The 14,942-nt window shown below is 43.7% G+C and overlaps 1 protein-coding gene across 1 annotated transcript in view; it reads right to left on the bottom strand.

Annotated features, from left to right (window-relative positions):
* Positions 1-14,684, bottom strand: part of DHRS7C (dehydrogenase/reductase 7C) — a 31,205-nt gene extending 16,521 nt beyond the window's left edge. Inside the window, exons 1-4 of the mRNA XM_073310718.1 lie at positions 14,531-14,684; positions 6,881-6,993; positions 4,824-5,034; positions 2,168-2,260 (exon numbers count right to left, since the gene is read on the bottom strand). Coding sequence (XP_073166819.1) covers positions 2,168-2,260; positions 4,824-5,034; positions 6,881-6,993; positions 14,531-14,684 — 571 coding nt within the window. The remainder of the gene's footprint in view (positions 1-2,167; positions 2,261-4,823; positions 5,035-6,880; positions 6,994-14,530) is intronic.
* Positions 14,685-14,942: the final 258 nt, after the last annotated feature.

Genomic DNA, 14,942 nt, shown 5'->3' on the forward strand with positions numbered 1-14,942 from the left:
CACCTCTCTATCTGCTGCCCCCTCACCAGTTCAGCCTTCACTTCCAGACTCTTTGAATGTGTCTCTTGGAGTCCCTCTCCTCTAACTCCAGCCAGGATAACACCAGTCTGGCTTCAGCCCTCTCCACTCCCCTGAAACTTCTCTTGCCAAAGTTTCTGAGAACAGTTGCCTGGGGAACTTTCAGGGCATCTGTGACGAAGTGGGACTGTTCTTAATGTTTCCTCTGAATATTGTGGGGGTGCCTCAGTTTCCCTTAGTCAGTTCTTAAGTATCTAAGTGGTGGGGTAAGGGTGTATAATCACTGCAGAGCCCTAGAGGGCATGTGTGTGCAGGAGTCTGGACACAGAGGATGGCCGACACCCTGTTTCCTGGCAACTGATGGCCTGGGCCTTTCCCCCCTGCAAGGTGAGAGCTAAAGAGTTGGAGAACAAAGGAATCCGGTGACCTCCTGGCCCGGGGAAAGGAACAAAGCCCAGAGGAGGAGAGGCTAGAGGGAGTTTCAGTTTGAGGCTGGCTGGGACATGGAGTGAAGGGCAGACGTGGTTGTCTGGCTCACTGCCCCCCAAAATGGACCCAGCTGAGGGGTCCCGTTCTCTGCACCTACAAGCTCTGTTTTAGACCATGTTCCTGTCGTCTAATAAACCTCTGTTTTACTGGCTGGCTGAGAGTCACGTCTGACTGCGAATTTGGGGGGCAGGACCCTCTGGCTTCCCCAGGAGACCCCCTGAGCGGACTCGCTGTGGGAAGCGCACGGAGGTGTAGAGGATGCTGAATGCTCCAAGGTCAGGCCCAGGAAGGTGGAAGCTGTGTGAGCTTTGTGTCCTGAAGACAGGCTGCTCACAGAAAGAAGACTGCCCCAGAGTCCTGCCTGGCTTCATGGGGAGCAGTTCCAGAGCATCTCCCGGGGACTCCGTGACAACTGGTGGTAGCGGTGGGATCTACTGCACCCCGTAGACGGCACTAACTGCAGTAAGTGACTGGGGAGCAGTAAAACGAAGGGGGATTGACGGGGACCAGGCCTCTTTAGTCTTCATCCTCCCTGACCTCTCAGCTGCATTCCACACTGCTGATCACACTCTCTTTCTCTTTTTTCTTTCTTCTTGTTTGCTCTTGGCTTTTTGATCCTTTCCTCTTCTAGTTCCTGTCCTTATCTTTCCCAGGCACAAGTACTTAGGGTCCAACCCTGTGTATTCAGATTACTAAAGAGTTAACATTATTTTAACCTGATACTTGTCCAGGCTTCCTACCTGCCACACCACACTAGGGCAGACAATAAAGCAGTCACCAAAGGTTTGAGTATCTTAATCTGCCAGTCATACCTGAGCTATAAACATTGCACCCTGCAGGATATGCTTGGATCCACTAGGTTCTGAAGAAACATATGGCTAATATAATGCAACTGATTTTGTAAAATATATCTGAATAGCAAATGTGGAGGATAATTATTTATCGGAAGGAAAGAGGAGAATTAGGAAAAACCAGATTAGAAGATTTATAACTATCTTTTTGCAACCCCCCCCCCAAACAAAACAAAACAAAACAAAAACAGTGGGCCAGATCTTCAGGAGACATAAATCAGTGTAGCTCTATTGGCTTCTGTGGACCTTTGCCAATTTATACCAGCGAGGGATCTAGCCCATTACCTCTGTCTCCTCACTGCCTCGTAAGAATTAATCTTGATACAATAAGTCTGTAACTAAAATGTAGTGCTGGTAAATGTATTATTATCTCAGAGCTATACATTGATGTTATTTCCAGAAGCATATAGATTCTGGGGTATTTTTGTGTAACCTATCAGTAACACTTGTGGGGCCATCAGCCCCTATCCTGCAATCTGATGCAGGCGTGTGCACTCCTGGGAAGTGTCATTAATTCCACTGCAGGGTCTGGGCCTGATTTGATATTTCCCAGTTGGCCAAGGCCATGGTTGTTGTGAATTAAAAAACTATATTAACAACTGCATAGAACATAATGACAGATTAAAATAATAAATAAAGCCCAATACCACACTAGCCAGTCCTTTGCAATTTATTCATCCCAGAAGTCATAGAGATGATTTGCTGAACCCTACTCCAAATTAGCATATTTAATGAGCTAATATCAAAATCATCATGTCATAGCTATAGTTCACACTTTAAAATGTAAATTTTGTCTTGTAATGACTTACAAGCAGCACGAAATGGGACTCCTAATTTTCCTTGGATATTATTTACTAGGACAACTTGGCCAGTTCTTCTTGAGATCATGTTGGGAAGAAGGGCTGAAAAAACAACAAAAAGGAAAAAGTGAAAAAATATGAATGTGAACTAAGCTGAGACACAGAAACTCTGTTGTATCCATGTTGGTCCCAGGATATTAGAGAGACAGGATGGATGAGGTAATATCTTTTATTAGACCAACTTCAGTTGGTGAAGGAGACAAGCTTTCAAGCTTTACACAGAGCTCTTCAGGTCTGGGAAATGTACTCAGTGTGTCACAGCTAAACACAAGGTCAAAGAGATTGTTTAGCCCAAATAGTTAACACATATTTCAAGGTACCATTCAAGGGAACATGGTCAGTTAACATCCCTCCAGTCATGGAGTGGGGGAATTTAAAAAGGCTGGGGAGGGGGATTAGTGGGTTAGCTTGTTGTAATAAAAATAAGCCATAAATGTAGTGTCTCTATTCAGTCCATGATTTTTAGTGTCTAGCAAAGTTATGAATTTAAGCTCCCAGGCTCATCTTTTGAAGGTGTTGTGAAGGTTTCCTTTGAGGATGAGGACTGAGAGGTCAGATACTGAGTTTTCGTTTTGTGAAAAGTGTTTGCCCGTGGGTGGTAGGGTGTTTTAATCTTTTATTATTTTTTCTGTGTGAATTCATTTGAAAACATAGTGATTGACTGATTTCCCCCACCTAGTTATTAATTATTTATTAATTATTATTATTATTTATTGGGGCATCTGGTGCACTGCATGAGGTACACCACACGTTGTGATAGGCATGTGTAGGACCCAAAAATCTTGAAAGGTGTGTTGTGGGGGGTGTTAATCATTGTAGCAATGGAGATATGTCTACAAATTTTGCATCTGTTGTTCTTGCAGAGTCTGGTGCCGCTTTGAGTTGATGTTTCCTGGTCTGTGGGGAGCTGGCTTCTGATGATGAGCTTGGAGAGGTTGGCCGGCTGTTTGAAGGCCAGAAAAGGGGGCTCAGAAAGGATTTCTTTCAGGGTGTGGTCCCCATCAAGTATGGGTTGCAATTAGGGCTCTCAATCAATTGCAGTTAATGCCTGCAATTAACTTAAACCCAAATTAACCTGTCAATTCTTAACAGGTTAATCACATACCTCTGGGCGGGGAGGGAGGTGTGGAGGCGGGGCGAGGGGGCTGAAGCTGCATTGTATGGGAAGAGTTAGGTGCCTAAGAAAGGGATCCTTAGAACCCATCAAGCTGAGCAGGCTGCTAGTTAAGCTAGCCCTGAGTGAAATGCAGAAGAAAGGGGTGGGGTTTAGGGCCCAGATCCATATCTCTCCTGTTTAAGCTGTTCCACTTTGTATAAAATAACTCAATATTCATTGGGTCAGACAGAGACCAAGGAAGTGTGAGGACTCTATAGTCCAGTGGTTGGACCACTCCCTTGGGAGGGTCATGTTCAAGTCCCTGCTCCAATGGCTCTTTGCCATGGCCGGATCGCACGCGAGTCTGCCCCTGGCACTGATTTCTGTGGTTGTGCTGGGATCTTCTTGACCATCTGTATATTTAGTGTAATTTTGAGACCCACTATTTTCCTCCCATCTCTTTCTCATGAAGAGATCTGGCAACTGAGAGATCCTTCTTCAGCCTCTGTCAGAGCTTGACTCCAGTTCTCAGCCTTCCCAGGGGTGTATACAACAGCTTAGTGTTTTGGACACACACACACACACACACACACACACACACACACACACACACACACACACACACACACACACACACACCAGACTGGTTTTTCCTTAAGAGTGAAAAATGTTAAAAAGTTATAAATGAATGTGAGTGATTGGCAGTTCTAGAGGTGTACTCCCTGCAACAGAGCTGATAGCAGTCTTGAGATACTTTCCCTGGGATGATAAGAAAGAGCAACAGGGTAGAACCAAGGGCATCTGAATGAAACTTTGGTTGCTCTTGGGACAGCAGACAAAGAATGAGGGAGGGAAGAAGGAGAAAGGTGGTAGAAACAGAAGGCAGCAAAATATCTGGCTCTCTGAAGTACCTTTACAAAATCCCTCTGCTCTAAGGGCTCGATCCTGTATGGTGCTCTCACCCGAATTCTTTAAAACACTTAAACATGTGCTTAACTTTAACCACGTGGGTAGCCCCAGGAAAGTCAATGGGACAACTCACATACTAAAAGTTAAGGATGTGCATAAGTACTTTGCTGCATCAGGACCAGAGTGCTCAGCATCTTGCATGATTGAGCCTAAGTGCACCCCAAATTTGTACACAATTATGTGCTGGATACAGTCTTGTCATGGCTAAGTTTTAGCCTGGCTGCATGCACTCCTTATTGATTTGTGACAGTAGAAGCACATGCCTACAGGGGTCACTTGCAAACATACAACTGGGTGTTTTGAAAATTGGGCCATGATGTCACTTATTGTTGATAAACACTCTTCTCTTCAAACTCAGGAGGCCTGATTCTATTCTCATTTGCTCCAATTTCAAACCACTGATTTTCAGTAGAGATTCTTCTGATTTACACTGATGGAGATGAAAACAAAATTTGACCCAAGCCATGCCACAACACAACACAATGACTTGGCACCCAATCTTTAAATAGCACTTTCAAAAGAAGAAAAAAATCAAAATACCTTTGGTTAGTGTTATAGGTCCAAAATAGTTGGCATCCATAATCTTTTTATCGAGTTCCAAGGAGATACTCTGCACTGGTCCTTTCACCTTCATGCTAGCATTGTTGATCAGTATATCCACACATCCATAGCAATCCAATATTTCTTTAGCTACATCTTGAATGCAGTTTATGTCTGAGAGATCCAGAAGTACGAGCTTTGGTGTAAATGTCTTTTTTAAAAAAAAGGAAATAGTATTTTGTTATTTCAGGCATACAAGGTTATATGAAAGGAGACTGTGTCAACTCTCTGTTTTAAAGTGTATTTACTGTCATATGCGAAGAAAGTGCTCTCAGCATCATTTTGAGAATATTGTTTTCCCTTTTTACCCACTCTCAGAGGAATCTGACTCAGTGTTGCCATCTCACATGATTTTATCATGACTCTTGCAATACTTGATGTAGTTCTTAAAATCCCAGTTCCTGAAGCCCAGAAATTATGGGAGAATCTCAGCTTTCATTTTTAAAACTAGTCAATTTCTAGCCATTGTGCGTATGAAGAAAAGCTGGGAACCTGACCTGACGCACTATAAAGGCTCAGAAGCCAGAACACTGTGACACTCTAAGTACCTTTCCAAGACCTGAGGCAAAGCTCTGCATAGCTTGAAAAAGCTTGTCTCTCTCACCAACAGAAGTTGGTCCAATCAAGGATATTACCTCACTCACCTTCTCTCTAAAAAGAACCCAAGTCATTATTCTTTAAAATCTCATGGTTTTTAAATTATCCCATGGTAGCTGATGGCCAAACTCATGACCTTTGAAAATGTGGCTTTTGCTGAAAGAGACCCCTCTGTTAGGCAACTTGGGAGGTCCACAACTGGGGTAAATCCCACCTCCCTTCTCTTCACTAGTGGCTAGTATTGTGTCTAAAGTAAATGCTGGGGTGCATGTAGCAAACTGACCCCACTCCCACACAGATGAATCTCCTGCTATCCCCTGCATGTTGATGATATTTTCAGGGGTCGTTACATGGAGACATTTTGTGAGGAGAAGTGGTTGGAGAAGTGTGAACAGAAAGGGCCGTCCCCTAACCCTCCCCTCTTCAGAATGAAAACAGGGACAGGAAAGGACAGGGTGGCAGAAAAATGTGTGACCTACTAGAACTTATGCCCTCTGTAGTCTGTTCCCTAGGCCCAGGGAGCATTAGGTGGGAACAGAGAAGGTGGAGGTGCATCATCACATTCCTTTTGCCAATTATCTTGCCTTTCCCAAACTTTAGACTCCTGGGTTTGCCTGGATGCCAGCTTGACTTGTCTATCCCCTTCCCAGCCACTCGGTACTGGGGGCAAGTGACCCTGTGGGCAGTGGAGAAGTTAGAGCTGCTTGTGGCATCTTAGAGACTAACCAATTTATTTGAGCATAAACTTTTGTGAAGTGAGCTGTAGCTCACGAAAGCTTATGCTCAAATAAATTGGTTAGTCTCTAAGGTACCACAAGTCCTCCTTTTCTTTTTGCGAATACAGACTAACACAGCTGCTACTCTGAAACCTGTTAGAGCTGCTGTGGCTAACCTATGCTTTGGCCAGTGCCAGGAAACCTCTAAGGTAGCATAAAGTTTAGCATGAGCAGAAAACCTGGGCTAGTCCCTGTAATTGATGTGCATGTTGATTTTTGTTAAATTGGGGCAGAACTGGGAGTTGAAGCACTGGGGCCAAGCATTTCAAAACCAGGTGTCTAAAACTAGGGTCCACATGCTATTTTTAGAGACCTAAATAAAAGTAGCCCTGTTTTCAAAATAGACTGAGTGCCCACAACTCCCTTTGGTCTCAGCAGACCTTGTGGACTTTTGGCACTTCTGGAAATCAGGCTGTATATATCTGAGTATCTAAATATGACTTAAGCAGCCTGCATGTGGCACTAGGACTGAAAATGGACTTTATACAAGCCGTAAACATTCTAACAGCCACTGTCCGAAATTCATTTGTATGTAAAAACTGTGCCAAGCACCAGATCATTAATATTTTCCCTCCAGATCTGTATACTTTGACAAGGCACAAAGCAAGGAGAGGACATACTTACCACGCTGGGGTCTCCCACACTGATTAAAGCATTATACAAGGCTTCTAACTTCTCCCATGTCTTGCCACACAGCACTAACCTAGCTCCTCCGGAGTGAAAGACTCGAGAGCATTCTGGAAAATAAATATATTAATAAGGAATAGTAAAAAGTCAGTTGGAGTAATTTCACTTTGAAATGATTGTTCTGCTGTTGATGAATTCAGTGTTTTTTTCAAACTTCATTAATTTTGGAAAAAGCAACAATAAAAAATAATGAAGAAACATAAACCCCTTCACGGGACAGGAAATGTATACATGAACAGTAAGTACAAAACAGATTAACATCTTTTACAATATTAAAAGCATGCAGAATGGTGCACTCTAGCCCCATGATCTAATCAAACTCTAAATAGCCAAGGAGCTTGCAGGTCACGGCTCTGAGGCTACATTTACACAGCAAGGAGGCTGTAATTTGCAGTTCATGGAGCTCTACCAGCACTATCTTTAATCTAACTAGCTCAGTGTGACACAGAGGCCCATTGGTGGTTCTCTACTCAGTGTCAGCAACTCTTGTCAGGCCTGACTGACTGTACCTGACACAATGTTGTCAGAATATGTACCTAAAAGGTGTCATGTAAGGTATCATATGCAAACTGGTAACACACTGGTCTCAAAACTCATTGTGTGGTGCATGTACAGGATGCGTACAAAGAGTTATGGATATGTATTGGAATTATGTCCCTAAAAAGTGTTTGGGCTCAGGGCAGGGGTCTCGGTGCAAGGTGGGACAGGGGGGTCAGTGTGCAAGGTGCGGCGGGGGCTCAGGGCAGGGGGTTGGGGTGCAGGAGGGGTGTGGGGTGCGGCAGGGGGATCACGGCAGGGGTTTTAGCTGCAGGAAGGGTTCGGGGGGTGGGTCCGGCCCAGCGTGCACTGGGGGCAGGGCAGGCTCCCTGTCTGCCTTCCCTGCCCCCATGCCACTCTGGGAAGCAGCTGGGACGTCGGGGATGGGGGGGGGGCTGCACAGGGGTCTGTGTGTTGCCCTGGCCGCACCTCCAGGTACCTCCCCCAAGGCTCCCATTGGCTGCAGTTCTATGTTCCCGGCCAATGGGAGCTTTGGGGGAGGTACCCGGAGGCATGGCCAGGGCAACACACAGACCTCTGTGCCCCCCCTCCTCCCCCAGGTCCTGGCCGCTTCCTGGAGTGGCGCTGGGGCAGGGCAGGCAGGCAGGCAGGGAGCCTGCCCTGCCGCCAGTGTGTGCCGGGCTGGAGCCACTGTAGGTAAATGCTCGGGGGGCGGGGGGCCCGTGGGGAGCTGGTGGGCCGCAGAAAATAACCCCGTGGGCCACATGCGGCCCATGGGCTGCATGTTTGAGACCCCTGCCCTAGGTTATCATTCACCTGAAGAGTCAAAAACCAAGTGTTTTGAGTTCCATATGTTGGGTCCTGGCTAAAGCTATATAAGCCAACCATGGTGAGAAAAACATCTTTGAAGAAAAGACTCTAGTTTGCTGGGGGGGCGGGGGGATTCTTAGAAGAATATTTTTACTTTCATTTGTTTGTAACCATTACTTATTCCTTATATTTGGTATCACGTAAACCTACATCCTTTTGTGAATAAATTAAGTTAATAAGCGGTTGTGAACTGTCTCTTTGAAGGCAAAACAAATTTGATAAGATTTGTGGATGCTAAAGTAAGAAGAGCTGAACACTGCAGAGAAAGGCATCTGTGAGGAACTTGGGAATTGAGGTTTACTGACGATTACATGCTAGGCAAGGTTATGACTGGCAGAGCCCTGAAGAGTTTGCTGACAAGACAGACAGGCTAGAGAGTCAGGAAGCTGACAATATGCAGAGCTTAGCAGCAGCAAAGTTCTCACCTGCTGAAGCAGAGGGGGTAATACGGTTGTGGGAACCCTGACGGATCATCGCACTCACTAAATTGCAGTGAGACTGCAGTGCCCACAGCCTTCAGCTTGGGCTGCACAAGCCCACTGGCACCTCTGTCTACGTACTCACATACTAGTAGTCGAAATTATTCCTTCCAGTGTGGTAATATCTTGCATTTGTTGATATAGAATGTCATCTGCCCTCAAGCAGCCCATTCACTTGTCTTGGTTATGTTCCTTTGAAATTCCTTGCAGTCTTCCTTAACCTTGACTAACTAAATAATTTTGTATGCAGTATTTCTGTAGCTGATCCTACACTCCTTGTTGTCACCTAATACCCCACACTGGAACCCATATGGGCTATCTCAAACAACTACAACCCATAGTCAATGGGGACCCTATCCCGAAAGAAATCTTTCCTGAACCCTCTCTTCTGACCTTCAAACAATCCCCCAATCTCTCCAAGCTCATCATCAAAAGCAAGTTCCCCACAGATCAGGACACACTAACTCAAAGCGGACTCTGCCAGAACAACAGATGCAAAACCTGCAGACATATCTCCACTGCTACAATGATCAAAACTCCCCTACAACACACCTTTCAAGATCCATGGGTCCTACAAATGATTATCACACATGGTGAACCTCCTCCAGTGCACTAAATGATCCAATATCAACTAGCAGATAATCACTATGTTCTCAAATGAACACACATAGGAAAATGATATAAGACAAAAACACCATATCACCCACAGGTGAACACTTTTCACAAAGCAATCACTCTCCTCATCTTATCAGTCCCCATCCTCAAAGGAAACCTGCACACCACTTTTAAAAGACAAGCCCAGGAACTTAAATTTACAACTTTGCTAGACACTAAAAATCATGGTCTTAATAAAGACATTGGATCTACGGCTTATTACAACAATCTGTAGTGTATGTAGAAGCATGTAGAAGGTCCTTTGGTGAGTTTGTGGGGGAGGAGTTTGTAGAGTTTTCCTTGGAGTTGTTTAGGGAAGGATTTGATGCTATTCAAATAAACATGCAAAAACTAACGGCTAGATTTCTGGAATAGTCCAAGGGAACCCAGAGTTGCTATAGCCTTTCATAAGAATGTACCATTTGTTCAGCTAACAAGATTTCATAGTTAAAATCTATATTTAATTTTGTGATTAAAATGTGTATAAAAGGAAGTCAGCTATAAATGATACAGCTTTGGGTAAAATACTGTAATTTTTAGTGACAGGGCTTACCTCATGGGCAATCCTGCTGGGAAAGACAGGGTTTGTACTCATAATGCTTTCTTTTAGTTTAAGTGATAAAGTGAAGAAATAAGGCTAATGCTTGCAATCAAGCATACTTATCACACTAGTGAAATACATCTGTGCTGAAAGAAGCAGTTAATAAAAGGAACTCTGAAACCAAATACTGTGTTTATAAGGACACCTAATCACAAAGTGCAATAATCAGAAATTCAGAGTAACAGCCGTGTTAGTCTGTATTCGCAAAAAGAAAAGGAGTACTTGTGGCACCTTAGAGACTAACCAATTTATTTGAGCATGAGCTTTCGTGAGCTACAGCTCACTTCATCGGATGCATACCGTGGAAACTGCAGCAGACTTTATATATACACAGAGAATATGAAACAATACCTCCTCCCACCCCACTGTCCTGCTGGTAATAGCTTATCTAAAGTGATCATCAGGTTGGGCCATTTCCAACACAAATCCAGGTTTTCTCACCCTCCACCCCCCACACAAATTCACTCTCCTGCTGGTGATAGCCCATCCAAAGTGACAACTCTTTACACAATGTGCATGATAATCAAGTTGGGCTATTTCCTGCACAAATCCAGGTTTTCTCACATCCCCCCCACCCCCATACACACACAAACTCACTCTCCTGCTGGTAATAGCTCATCCAAACTGACCACTCTCCAAGTTTAAATCCAAGTTAAACCAGAACATCTGGGGGGGGGTAGGAAAAAACAAGAGGAAATAGGCTACCTTGCATAATGATTTAGCCACTCCCAGTCTCTATTTAAGCCTAAATTAATAGTATCCAATTTGCAAATGAATTCCAATTCAGCAGTTTCTCGCTGGAGTCTGGATTTGAAGTTTTTTTGTTTTAAGATAGCGACCTTCATGTCTGTGATTGCGTGACCAGAGAGATTGAAGTGTTCTCCGACTGGTTTATGAATGTTATAATTCTTGACATCTGATTTGTGTCCATTTATTCTTTTACGTAGAGACTGTCCAGTTTGACCAATGTACATGGCAGAGGGGCATTGCTGGCACATGATGGCATATATCACATTGGTGGATGTGCAGGTGAACGAGCCTCTGATAGTGTGGCTGATGTTATTAGGCCCTGTGATGGTTTCCCCTGAATAGATATGTGGGCATGATTTCAACAATTTCCATCCCACCATCAACCTTAGCCTGGTCCAGTCCACACAAGAGATCCACTTCCTGGACACTACAGTGCTAATAAACAATGGTCACATAAACACCACCCTATACCGGAAACCTACTGACCGCTATTCCTACCTTCATGCCTCCAGCTTTCACCCTGACCACACCACATGATCCATCGTCTACAGCCAAGCTCTGCGATACAACCACATTTGCTCCAACCCCTCAGACAGAGACAAACACCTACAAGATCTCTGTCAAGCTTTCTTACAATTACAATACCCACCTGCAGAAGTAAAGAAACAGATTGATAGAGCCAGAAGAGTTCCCAGAAGTTACCTACTACAGGACAGGCCTAACAAAGAAAATAACAGAACGCCACTAGCCGTCACCTTCAGCCCCCAACTAAAACCCCTCCAACGCATTATTAAGGATCTACAACCTATCCTAAAGGATGACCCAACACTCTCACAAATCTTGGGAGACAGGCCAGTCCTTGCCTACAGACAGCCCCGCAACCTGAAGCAAATACTCACCAACAACCACATACCACACAACAGAACCACTAACCCAGGAACTTATCCTTGCAACAAAACCCGTTGCCAATTGTGCCCACATATCTATTCTAATAGGTAGCCTATTTCCTCTTGTTTTTTCCTACCCCCCTCCCCCAGATGTTCTGGTCTAGTGTCTCATTCAGCTTTCTGCCTCAGACTTGGCTCTGTAAAATGGACTTGTCCCTCACCTCATGTACAGTAACAATTTCATATACTGTATAGGATAGCTCACTGCTGGAAGGACCTGGTATCATTACCCATGTAAAGATTCAAGCCACATCAGTAATGCAGAAAGATGGATTTGATATTTGAAACAGGATTCTCTAAGGAAGAGCTCACCACACCTAGTTATGAAGCATTGTATTGTTTCTCTCTGGCTTTGCAGGTAAGCCATATTGAATTACAGTCGTGCCTACTAGATTCTGTTTCATAGAGCTGTGTGTTTGCAGAGGATGCAGACCTGCTTTCTGTGTTACTGCCTTATGTTAAGAAACCAACTGTATAAATACCATTAATGTTGAGTCTTCCAGTTTACATACCATGCAGTGTGAGAAGTAGCTTTGGGATATGGAGACTGCTGAGGGAGCAAGGGTGGGAGTGGAGATGTGGATCTTCCAGCAGACTGGACACACAGAAGAAGGATATTTCCAGCTATTTATCTGAGGGAGTCGGTTGTTCTGAGTATGTACTTGCTTGGCTGGTTTTGCATGGGATGCTGGCCTAAGTTTCTGAAGGGGGTTCTCTGAATGCTTTTTCAATGCATGTTCTTATATTCTGTGTGGCACGACTGTAGGGTAGTGCAGACACCTATCTAAGATGCTAGATATCAGAGCGTTCAGGAGGGAGGTAATGTTGCTCCCAACTCCATGCCCTTTCTCATGGCAACTATATTCCCTGTTTAGTGACACATAACATAGCCTGGTTTCCTTTTCTACCATGCAGCTAATTCCCTGAAGAAAACATCTCTGAAAATAGAAATCCATTCCAAACATCTCCCATTTAATGTAGAAAAACTGGAAAGAAAAAACAAAGTGTAAAGGCTGTTTCAGAGTAACAGCCGTGTTAGTCTGTATTCGCAAAAAGAAAAGGAGGACTTGTGGCACCTTAGAGACTAACCAATTTATTAGAGCATAAGCTTTCGTGAGCTACAGCTCACTTCCTCAGATGCATATATCGTGGAAACTGCAGCAGGCTTTATATATACACAGAGAATATGAAACAATACCTATTCCCACCCCACTGTCCTGCTGGTAATAGCTTATCTAAAGTGATTTCCAGCACAAATCCAGGTTTTCTCACCCTCCACCCCCCCACACAAATTCACTCTCCTGCTGGTGATAGCCCATCCAAAGTGACAACTCTTTACACAATGTGCATGACAATCAAGCTGGGCTATTTCCTGCATAAATCCAGGTTCTCACATCCCCCCCACCCCCATACACACACAAACTTAATTTGTGGGGGGGGGTGGAGGGTGAGAAAACCTGGATTTGTGCTGGAAATCACTTTAGATAAGCTATTACCAGCAGGACAGTGGGGTGGGAATAGCTATTTAGATAAGCTATTTAGATAATAGCTATTTAGATAAGCTATTACCAGCAGGACAGTGGGGTGGGAATAGGTATTGTTTCATATTCTCTGTGTATATATAAAGCCTGCTGCAGTTTCCACGATATGCATCTGAGGAAGTGAGCTGTAGCTCACGAAAGCTTATGCTCTAATAAATTGGTTAGTCTCTAAGGTGCCACAAGTCCTCCTTTTCTTTTTGTAAAGGCTGTGGTTCTTGTAAACCAAACCAAATCCAAAATGAAATCACAAAGGCACAATTTTAAATATTAAAAAATTCCTTTAGAAGGCATGTTCTGCATGTAATATTAGACTGTATGAGCAAAGAGCAGCAGCTGTCCTGTCCCCAGAGAGGATGGAAATGGCTCAGCCCTTCTACGCTGGAGGGAGTGGTGAGGCCCCAGAAAACACAAACAGGTGAAGTAGTTTTTTAAAAATGAAATGAAATAAAGGCCTAATATACTACTAATAATCAACAAACCATTAAAAAGGAATGCAAATGAATATAATGCTCGATTTTTCAATCAATAGAGATTCAAATATAAATAAAATAATGTGTAAGTGCAACGTGATGTGTCTAGAGCAACTACCCAAGACCGACATGCATCTAAATGAACCGCTGTGCTAGCTTCCTGTGACTATATAGCATGAACTGAGACAGCAGTGCCGCTTGGCCACTGTGATACTTACTGCCTGCTGCCGCACATACAGATGTGCCGATGCCATTGCAAAGCCACTCAGTTAGGCCTAGATCTTGCAAACCTTACTACTGAAGTCCATTGAACTCCTCATGCTTAAAGTTATGCATGCATATAAATGTTTGCATAATCAGAGCCTGGTGGAGCTGGAGTGGTACAGACCTTATGGGTCATATTGGTTATATGAATCATCTATTTATAATGAAATGCTGCCACCTGATAGTAACTGTACACGTAATTAGATCTCACAGTGACAGCATGCTAAAAATAACTCCATCTTCATTTCCCTCTCAAACTTCTTATTCAACTGAGATCAATCTAATGTAGTCCATCTAAATCAGCAGCAGTGCCTCTAAAGGGGAATAAAGAGTGCACATTCCAAAATTGTAGCACGTGTTTCTATTTATATTTGCTTTCTCTCCATTTTGCAGGTGAACATATCCTATATAAGGTAACAAACATATAAGGTCATCTGAGAATGCCCATGCTAGAGACAATAATTCTTTCACTCTATGAAACAGTGAAAACACCCCCAAACCCAGACAACTTACCCTTGCCCAATCCAGAGATGGCATCAGTAATCACTACCACTTTGTTTTGCACAGCTGATTTTGACATTAGCCGACCAACTGCTCGGTAAATATATATAATTCCACTGATTCCAAAAAGGAGCAAAGGAAGAATAAGCACAGCAAGGACACCCATTTTTACCTGAAAGAAAATAGACCAGGTTAGAGTCACAATGGAATTGAGGCATTCTTCATATTTTTCAAGATATCTTTTAAAATGAATCCTTGTCTCCATTCATGGAAAAGATAAGCAGAATGTATGGATTATGTTAGACAGCAGCAGTCACAGCATGTCACCAGTTTTTAACAGTTTCAATAGAAAACTTAGCTTGAAAATCAATGGTATAATGTGGCCCTATTTTTATCAGATAGGCTTCATTTTCCTCCTCACTAT

Source organism: Lepidochelys kempii, chromosome 14 (genome assembly GCF_965140265.1).
Source record: "Lepidochelys kempii isolate rLepKem1 chromosome 14, rLepKem1.hap2, whole genome shotgun sequence".
Lineage (NCBI taxonomy): Eukaryota > Metazoa > Chordata > Testudines > Cheloniidae > Lepidochelys > Lepidochelys kempii.